At 36.7% G+C, this 9,859-nt stretch overlaps 1 protein-coding gene across 1 annotated transcript in view; it reads left to right on the top strand.

Annotated features, from left to right (window-relative positions):
* LOC103080108 (zinc finger protein 529) overlaps positions 1 to 9,438 on the top strand; it is a 33,137-nt gene extending 23,699 nt beyond the window's left edge. Inside the window, exons 5-6 of the mRNA XM_007471100.1 lie at positions 2,676 to 4,053; positions 9,306 to 9,438. Coding sequence (XP_007471162.1) covers positions 2,676 to 4,053; positions 9,306 to 9,438 — 1,511 coding nt within the window. The remainder of the gene's footprint in view (positions 1 to 2,675; positions 4,054 to 9,305) is intronic.
* Positions 9,439 to 9,859: the final 421 nt, after the last annotated feature.

Here is a 9,859-nt window from a genome sequence, read left to right on the forward strand (position 1 = left end):
CATACTGTTTTCCATAGTGGTTGTTTCAATTTACATTTCCACCAACAGTGCAGGAGGGTTCTCTTTTCACCAAACCCTTTCCAGCATTTATTGTTTCTAGATTGTTTGAGAATAGCCATTCTGACTGGCATGAGGTGATACCTCATTGTAGTTTTGATTCGCATTTCTCTAATAATTAGTGATGTTGAGCATCTTTTCATGTGCTTCTTGGCCATATGTATGTCTTCCTTGGTGAAATGTCTATTTAGGTCTTCCATCCTTTTTTTTGGTGTGTGTGTGTGTGTTACACGGGCCTCTCCCGCTGTGGAGCACAGGCTCCGGACCTGCAGGCTCAGCGGCCATGGCTCATGGGCCTAGCTGTGGGATCCTCCTGGACCGGGGCACGAACCTGTGTCCCCTGCATTGGCAGGCAGACTCCCAACCACTGCGCCACCAGGGAAGCCCCTTCCATCCATTTTTTAATTGGATTGGTTTTTTTCTTAAGTTCCATTTGTTTATTTTTATTTTTATTTCCGTTACTCTAGGAGGTGGGTCAAAAAAGATCTTGCTGTGGTTTGTGTCAGAGTGTTTTTCCTATGTTTTCCTCTAATAGGTCTTACATTTACGTCTTTAATCCATTTGGAGTTTATTTTTGTGTATGGTGTTAGGGAGTGTTCTAATTTCATTCTTTTACATGTAGCTGTCCAGTTTTCCCAGCACCACTTATTGAAGAGGCTGTCCTTTCTCCATTGTATGTTCTTGCTTCCCTTCTCATAAATTAGATGACAATATGTGTGTGGGTTTATCTCAGGGCATTCTATCCTGTTCCATTGATCTACTTTTCTGTTTTTGTGCCAGTACCATACTGTCTTGATTACTGAAGATTTGTGGTATAGTTTGAAGTCAGGGAGCCTGATTCCTCCAACTCCGTTTTTCTTTCTCAAGATTGCTTTGGCTATAAGGGTGTTTTGTGTTTCCATACGAATTGTAAAATTTTTTGTTCTAATTCTGTGAGGAATACCACTAGGAGTTTGATGGGGATTGCATTGAATCTGTAGATTGCTTTGGGTAGTATAGTCATTTTCACAGTATTGATTCTTCCAATCCAAGAACATGGTATATTTCTCCATCTGTTTATGTCATCTTTGATTTCTTTCACTTTTTATATTTGTTGATTATATTATTTATATGTTCTCTAATTCATCACATTCTAATTCTATATTTATTGAATTCTCCTCTCACCTTTTCTTTAGGTCACTTTGTTCTTTTCTGTCTTCTTGAATGGAATGTATACATTGGTTTTCATTTTTTCAGTTTTATCAATATAAGTGTTTAAATCCTTATTTCCTATGTGACTAGTATTGAGTTTCATAGATTTTTAATGTGCAATATTTTCAACGCCACCATTCCCTGAAAGTTTTGTAATTTCAGTTACATTTCCACAATAACTAAGCAGTTATTTGATAGAAAGTGTCTTCATTTCTAAGTGGAAGTACTTTTACTGATACTGGCATTCATTTATGATTTTATTGTTTCAGTCAAATAATGGTGTTTGCATTATTTCACCTTAATTATACATAATTCAGTCACAGGAAATTATTTTTGCCTTTTATCATGCAATGTATATCAGTCACTTTGGATTTTCCTTAGGTTGTTCCCTCATCTGATTGCCAATCTCCAGCTAGGTCCAAGAGATCTTTTGTTACAAAGTGCCTTACAGTCTTGCTCACCTCCACCACCTTTTACATATCATTCTCCAGTGTTCTGTGTTCATGTGTTCTCCAGTGACTTCTTTTTGTAATATTGGCTTTTATTCTCACATTGCTTTCAACCAGTGATTTGCTTTTCCTATAATTATGAACTACTATGACCTTGGGGCTTGCTATTCAGTGGCACATAGAATGATTTTATTTGTCCTTTTGGAGTTTAATAAGGAAATAAACAGTATGATAACAGAGAATATTACAGATTACACAATTGGAAAAATGGGTATGAGGGCAAGGAACTAGATATTGGAATAGAGACATAGATATTAACTTACTTAGAGTCAGCTAGTACATAATTTCAGAGGGTGGTAACTTTTAGACCCAGACAACGAAAAGGAGGTAGTATATAAGGATTCCATTTCTGAGAAATGAAATATCTTGTGGGTATCTCTAAATGATAGGAAATGTGGTTTGATGCAGAAGGTGAAAATGATTAGGTGAAAGGGGATAATGGATTAAAATGTTGTTTTACAAGCAGCACCCTGTTATCGATGGTAAAGTATTGGGATTATATTGTAAAAGAAGAAAAGTATCAGAAAATTGTTAGTATGTATCAATAATCAAATTTTGATCTGTATTTGCAGTATGTCTACAAGATACTGATGACTAAATTCCACATCTATAGGTGTTGATTCAGTTTATCTGGATTAGTTCATGAACATCAGTACTTGACAAGCTTACTAGGTGATGATCAACACCAAAATTTCAGACCCACTGACTTAATCCATTTCTCTTAGCACAAACCTAACAACGTTATGTTATACTCTTATCATTCTCTGAGTTCTCTTTACCTTTCCTTAAACTTCATAACAGTATTTTAATCATTCACTTATACTGTGAGTTATTTTCAGTTTTTCTCCTGTGCATTTTATAAGTATTTTATCTTTGTTACACATGAAAAAAGAAATTGTTTTTTTCCCTTTCTTTCAGACTTGGAATCCAAGTATGACAAAAAGACTTTATCTACAGAGAAGGACATTATTGAAAAAAATGATTCTCAGTGGGAAGTAATAGAAAGTAGTAAATTAGTTGGCCTTGCGAACTCCATTGTCAGAAATGATTGGCAAAGCAAAAGGAAGACTGAAGTGCAAAGACCTGAAGTGGGATATTTCAGTCAAATGAAAATCATCTCTGAAAAAGTACCCAATTACAAAAATCATAAATCTCTTACATTACAACAAAGAATTCATGATAGTGAGAAGCCCTGTAAGGAATATGGGAAGGTCCTTAGTTGTGACTTAAACTTTGATGAATATGAGAAAATATATACTGAGAAAACCTCTGAACATAGTAGATATTGGAAAACCTTTGGAGTAGATGACCCATATACCCTACAACTGAATATTCATACTGGTGTGAAACCTTGTAAATGTATGGAATGTGGGAATGCATTTAGTTTTTATGAAGACCATAGTGTACACTGTGATGATCAGAAGTGCTATAAATGTAAGCAATATGGAAGGACTTTTAGAAGAATTGAAAAAATCACTGCACTTCAAAGAATTCATGATGGTGAGAAACCTTATGAATGCACTTTCTGTAGGAAATCGTTTAGAGTGCATGCACAACTTACTAGACATCAGAAAATCCATACTGATGAGAAACCTTACAAATGTATGGAATGTGGCAAGGACTTTAGATTTCATTCACAACTAACTGAACATCAGAGAATTCATACTGGTGAGAAACCATACAAATGTATACAATGTGAGAAGGTCTTTAGAATTCGTTCACAGCTTATTGAACATCAGAGAATTCATACTGGTGAGAAACCTTATGCATGTAAAGAATGTGGGAAGACTTTTGGAGTCTGTCGGGAACTTGCTCGACATCAGAGAATTCATAGTGGTAAGAAACCCTATGAATGCAAAGCATGTGGAAAGGTCTTTAGAAACAGTTCATCCCTGACTAGACATCAGAGAATTCATACTGGTGAGAAACCATATAAATGTAAGGAATGTGGGAAAGCTTTTGGAGTAGGTAGTGAACTTACTCGACATCAGAGAATTCACAGTGGTCAGAAACCTTATGAATGTAAAGTGTGTGGAAAGTTCTTTAGACTTACTTCAGCCCTTATTCAACATCAGAGAATTCATAGTGGTGAGAAACCTTATGAATGTAAGGTATGTGGGAAGGCCTTTAGACATAGTTCGGCCCTTACTGAACATCAGAGAATTCATACTGGAGAGAAACCTTATGAATGCAAGGCATGTGGGAAGGCCTTTAGACATAGTTCATCCTTTACAAAACATCAGAGAATTCATAATAGTAAGAAACCCTGTGAATGTAAGGAATGTGGGAATGCCTTTAGAGTGGGCAGGCAACTTACTTGACATTGAACAAGTTGTACTGGTGAGAAGATTTTTGAATGACATATATAAAGCCCATTTGTTTCTGAGTTTCATTGGGGAAAAACCTGTGTATTTAAGTAGACGTTATCGCAGAGATTCTACCTCAATTAAATCTATTTCCAGACTTTATGGCCACTCTAGAACTAGAATTATTCATTCATAAGTGAGATATACTTTCAGCTTTGTTCAATATCACCAAATATTTCTCCTTTTTATATCAATTAACATTCTGAATATCTGTTTATGTAGGATGATGCCTATCAATCCATTTCTTAAATGCATGGGAAATATATTTCCCTAATTATTCATTATTTGAGTTATTTTCATATGAGTTTCTTTTTCTTTTTTTTTTTTGGCGGTATATGGGCCTCTCACTGTTGTGGCCTCGCCCGTTGTGGAGCACAGGCTCCAGATGCGCAGGCTCAGTGGCCATGGCTCACGAGCCCAGCTGCTCCGCGGCATGTGGGATCCTCCCAGACCGGGGCACGAACCTGTGTCCCCTGCATCGGCAGGCGGATTCTCAACCACTGCACCACCAGGGAAGCCCTCATATGAGTTTCTTGTCCAGGGATGTTTTGCTTACAGTTACTTTTGGTGTTTGTGTTTTTGGCTATTTATTGTTTTTGGCTTAGTGATTTGTAATACTGCTCAAATATATCTTTTGCATTCTAATTTTTTACTTGTTTTATATGGCATACTTATCTTCTCCAGAGAGTTAGAACCCCCAGACACTATGTGGTTTTAAAGTTTTGTGGTCCTGCAAGGTGTTTGTGTAGATTTGTTTTGTTTTGTTTTCTCTTGATTTTGTTTTAATGGTAGATGTTTTAACTTTTCCATTGTCATCAAATGTTTGAATTCTTTTTGAATTTCTATTTTGTTTTGACAAAACAGATTTCCCTAAATACCTTTTGCAACACAATTCCTTTAAGGAGCCTTTTCACCTCGAGGCAGTTACCAGTAGGCATCCAAATGAAATGAGCATTTTAAATATTTCATAAAATATTCTAACCCAATCTTACGTCTCTTAAATTTGTTAGGCAGCTTTAAAAGTAGGAGAAAATCTACAGCTATTGCAATGATTATAAACTGGTCACTAAAATTAAGAGGGTTTACAATGCTGCTATTTACCATGGCTTCAATTGGGTTTTGTATCTATTCATAATTTTCCTTTTTACTCCGTTCAGTGTTGTCTTACTGTGTTTTGGCAGTTGGAAAATCAGTAGACCTTTGATTTTAGCAATCTCCCCTGACTCAGGAAAAATGAAGAGACAAAACAAAAAAATGAGACAGTTAATAAGGTTGCAAATCTTAGCTACTCATCACCTCTTTCTTATGACAGTTGACCTGGTTATATAATCAAAGTGATCAAAAGCCACTGGTTATTAATTTTTATAAGAAAATTTACCTGTTATATTTACATACATTTACATCACTGTCATTCATTAGATTTTAATTTTTGAGATTGGTGTCTTGCCCAGTTTTGCAGGATCAGCAGTAGTAAGTAAGGTTTTCTCATTGGGTATACTGAGCTATGTTTTCTTTACATATTCCTTATTAGTAATTTACTTAAGTTAGCAGTTAATAAAAGTATGTAACTGATAGATCATTCATGTCCTACAGAGTAAAAGAATGGGTCTCTGTTATTACCCTTTTTATTAGGATACTTGCTATTTCATATCTTTGAAATAGTTCAATTGTATTATAATTATTAATGTTGTTATTAATAGCTCACTCTATTTACTGAGCTGTCATGTGACCACACTGCTGATTTGCTCTTATATCCTACTCTACCTGGTTATTCTGAGTTACCATCAATGCTGATTAATTTCCCTCTTCTTGTGCAGTACTCCAGAGCTACTTGCCCTACACTTCTTTGTGTGTTTTTAGTATTTTTTGCTTGCTCAAACAAATTAAAACAATGAGCTATCCAAACCTTATATATGGACTTAAAATTAATGACAGAAATAAAATAACCATGTGGCTTGACACTTATTTTTTGAATCATTAATGAATAAATGAAAAAAAATACAACACATCCTTATTGTCTCCCTTATTTGTAATTACAGCTACATTTTGTTCACATTACATGAATATTTTGGTCACATTACATTAACATTTTTCTTTGAATTTTGTTATGAACTCCTGTCATTTCACAGACTGCTAATCTGATAAACCAAAATGTAACATTTGGTACTTTTTCTGGTACTTTTTCTTGGTGCTCAAATTGATAAAATTTATTCCTTTCCATTTTCATTTGTTCCTTTACCCTTTCCACATTTTCCCTAGCCTACTTGGAAGCTTTGGGTTCTTTCCCCAAATACAAGGGGATGTTCCAGACCTATCCTGTTTATTGCTGTCCTGAACCATAAAATTAGCTACTGCAAAGAAAGGATTCTGGTTCAATTTAATGGTGAAGAATTCTAATTAATAAATGTAAAGGGAATGAGGGAAATAGGAAATCACCATAATAATAGTGGTAATTATATACAAAATCCATTGATGGATGGTAAGAGTTGAAGGTGAAAGTATAAGGAAAAAATGGGATATTAGAATTGCTTCAAAGTATCTCTCCCAAGTATTTAATTACAAAGATAAAACATTGCACACACCCCTTTAACCAAATAATCACAACAGTGAGACACTGGCATCAAGGTGATGCACTAAGAAGGGCAAACACTTGGGTAGTATTCTCACCAAAACATGCATAACTATGTTCTAATAATGAAGGAACTGCAGGCAGACCCAAAATGAATACCCTTTTGTAAAATAACTTGCCCAATACTCCAAAAGTTCATAACTTTTCTAGGTCATAAAAGGCAAGGGAACTAAATACAATGCCGGATTGTGGATTCAATTTTTGGAACATTAGCAGAGAAAACTTGATGAAATTCAATCAAACCTGTCATTTGATGATAGTATTCCCAATGTTAATGTCCTGGTTTTGATCATTATACTACAGTAGTGTAAAATGTTAGTATTAGGCAAACTGGGAGAAGGGCATATGGAAGCTCTGTAGTCCTCTTGCAATTCTTTTTTTTTTCTTCTTCTTCTTTCAATTCTTAAGAACAGAATTAATTTTTTTAATACTCTGTTTCCAGTCAAAATGGGAATAATAGAGGCAGGATTTACCTTCCTGCCTAAAATAACAAAACACTAGATAAAATATGAGAAATAAAGGTTTTCAGACATTGGACACCAGGCAACACAATGGTAATGCCTCAGAAAGTATAAAGAAATTTGATCCACACACTTGACCCAGCCTACTGACTAGAGAGCATTTCCACACCTCAGCACTGTGAGGGGGAATACAAGGGGAGCTTTGTAATCTCCCTAAGTAGACAAGATGGAGCTGGGAGTCCAGGGAGGCAGTGATGGCTAGAGTCTGCAGGGCAGAGTATTGAGCCAAATTCTCATCAGTGCATGGGATCAAGGAAACCACCTGAGGCCAGCAAAAGAAATGCTTAAGAGCACAGGTAATCCTTGGAGCTCACACAGAGCCAGGAATAGTTTGTGTCCCCATCAGCAAGAGTGGTAAACCTCATAATTTATAGGGCACTGGTTAGATTACTCAAAAAGCTATTGCCTCAGTAGATAGGCGAGTTAGCACTAGATTAGGCTTTCCTAGTCCCACCTAGCAGAGCTTAAAGCAAGTCTTGAACAGATTGTTTCCAGGTAACATAAGTATATTACAGAACAAAGTTTGAGTATATTTATAGAAATGCAAAAATACCAAGCACATTGAAGGTAACTTTCATAATGTCTGTAGTAAATAAATTTTACCAGAAGTGTAAATAAGCAGGCATACATGACTATAATGCAAAAAATCAATAGAAACACAACCAGAACTAGAAATGACAAAAATAGATTTTGTATTTGATAATAGATACTGACAATACAAAGGTCATAACTATATTCTACATATTCAACAAGGAAGAGAGATTGATCATGTTAAGTACCAATGTGGAAAATATTTAAAAGACCCAAACAAATCTAGAGGTAAAAACAACGTCTGAGACATAAAAATACAGTTGCTAGGATTAATAGATTAAACATTGCAAAAGCAAGTATTAGTAAACTGTAAGACATAGCAATAAAAACTATATAAATTGAAACAGAGAAAAACAGACTGAGAAAATAAGAGTATCAGAGAGCTGTATGACAACTTCAACTAGCCTAATTATGTGTAATTGAGATCCCTAGAAGAGAGGAAAAAGAATGGGCAGGGGATGAAAAAATAATTGAAGAAATAATGGCTGAGGGACTTCCCTGGTGGTGCAGTGGTTAAGAATCCACCTGCCAATGCAGGGGAGATGGGTTCAAAGCCTGGTCTGGGAAGATCCCACGTGGTGTGGAGCAACTAAGCCCACGCACCAGAACTACTGAGCCTGCGCTTTGGAACCTGTGAGCCACAACTACTGAGCCCGCATGCCATAACTACTGAAGCTCATGCACCCTAGAGCCCATGCTCTGAAACGAGAAGCCACTGCAATGAGAAGTCCGTACACCACAATGAAGAGCAGCCCCCAGTCACAACAACTAGAGAAAGCCCACGCACAGCAATGAAGACCCAATGCAGCCAAAAATCAATCAATTAATTAATTAATTAAAATAATGGTTGAAAACTTGCCAAATTTCATGAAAATTATAAACCCACAGGTCCGTGAAGTTCAACCTATCCCAATCACAAGAAACATGGGGGACAGGGGGTATTACTCCAAGGGAATCATAACGAAATTGATTAAAATCCATGCCAAAGAGAAAATCTTAGAAGCAGGGAGGGGGAGAAATATCCTGTATGTGCAAAAGAGCAAAGATAAGAAACCATACTTCTGGACATGATGGAGTAAACACATTTTGCCCTATTACTCTCCACTTATTAGACTTAAAGTCCATGGAAAAAATACATGAAATAAACTTAAGAAGAATCTGAAAGTTGGAGTAATGAAGGCCAACTCTATTGACTTTGGGATTTGAATAACAACCCAGCCCAGTGGTGAGTTCCCTGGCAGAAGACTGGGTGTTTTGTTGTTTTTGTCTCCCCATATATTCCTATCTGAGCACCAGAGACTTGAAATTAGAAATACCACCAGGTGCAAACAACTACCAAAACACCAAACAAAAGCAAAAAAATAAAACACCCAACGTATGCTTGCTTTTCCTATCCAAAGGGCTGAGAAGGTTGCTGCCCTGCAGAACAATACCCTATTGACAATGCCAACTCTGCATTAACTGAACACTTTAAAAATGCCCATCTTTCACACTATTATGCACAACAGCTAGCAGCACCATCCTCCCTTCTTGCCAGTAAGCATCTGCAGAGGCCTTGTGTATGCACAGCCTAAGATCCCAGCCCAGCAGTAATGCCTCTCCTCCCAAGCAATGGGTATATGCAGACGCTGTGTGTGTGAGCAGAGACCTGACTGCCATCCTGGCCCATCAATAATGGGCATCTATAAAGATCGTGTATGTGATTAGAGCATTGACTGCCAACCTAGCCCAAGAACCATGAAGCACACCTCATTTCCTGGCTGGCAGATGCATTGAGAGGGTGTAAGTACAACTGGGGCATTGACTACTGTTGTGACTTGGCACTGACAGGCATTTACAGGGGCAATATGTGAATTATCACTCCAATGAAGCAGTAACAAAGGTCCTTTCCCTTTCCAGCCAGTGGGGGCTCCAAATACTATGTGTGTAAACAGAGCCATGACTAAATTCCTGCTTATCAACAAGTAACAAGATTTACATAGGAATCAGAGTGTC

This window comes from Lipotes vexillifer, unplaced genomic scaffold (assembly GCF_000442215.2).
Source record: "Lipotes vexillifer unplaced genomic scaffold, Lipotes_vexillifer_v1.1 scaffold182, whole genome shotgun sequence".
NCBI classification, from domain to species: Eukaryota; Metazoa; Chordata; class Mammalia; order Artiodactyla; family Lipotidae; genus Lipotes; species Lipotes vexillifer.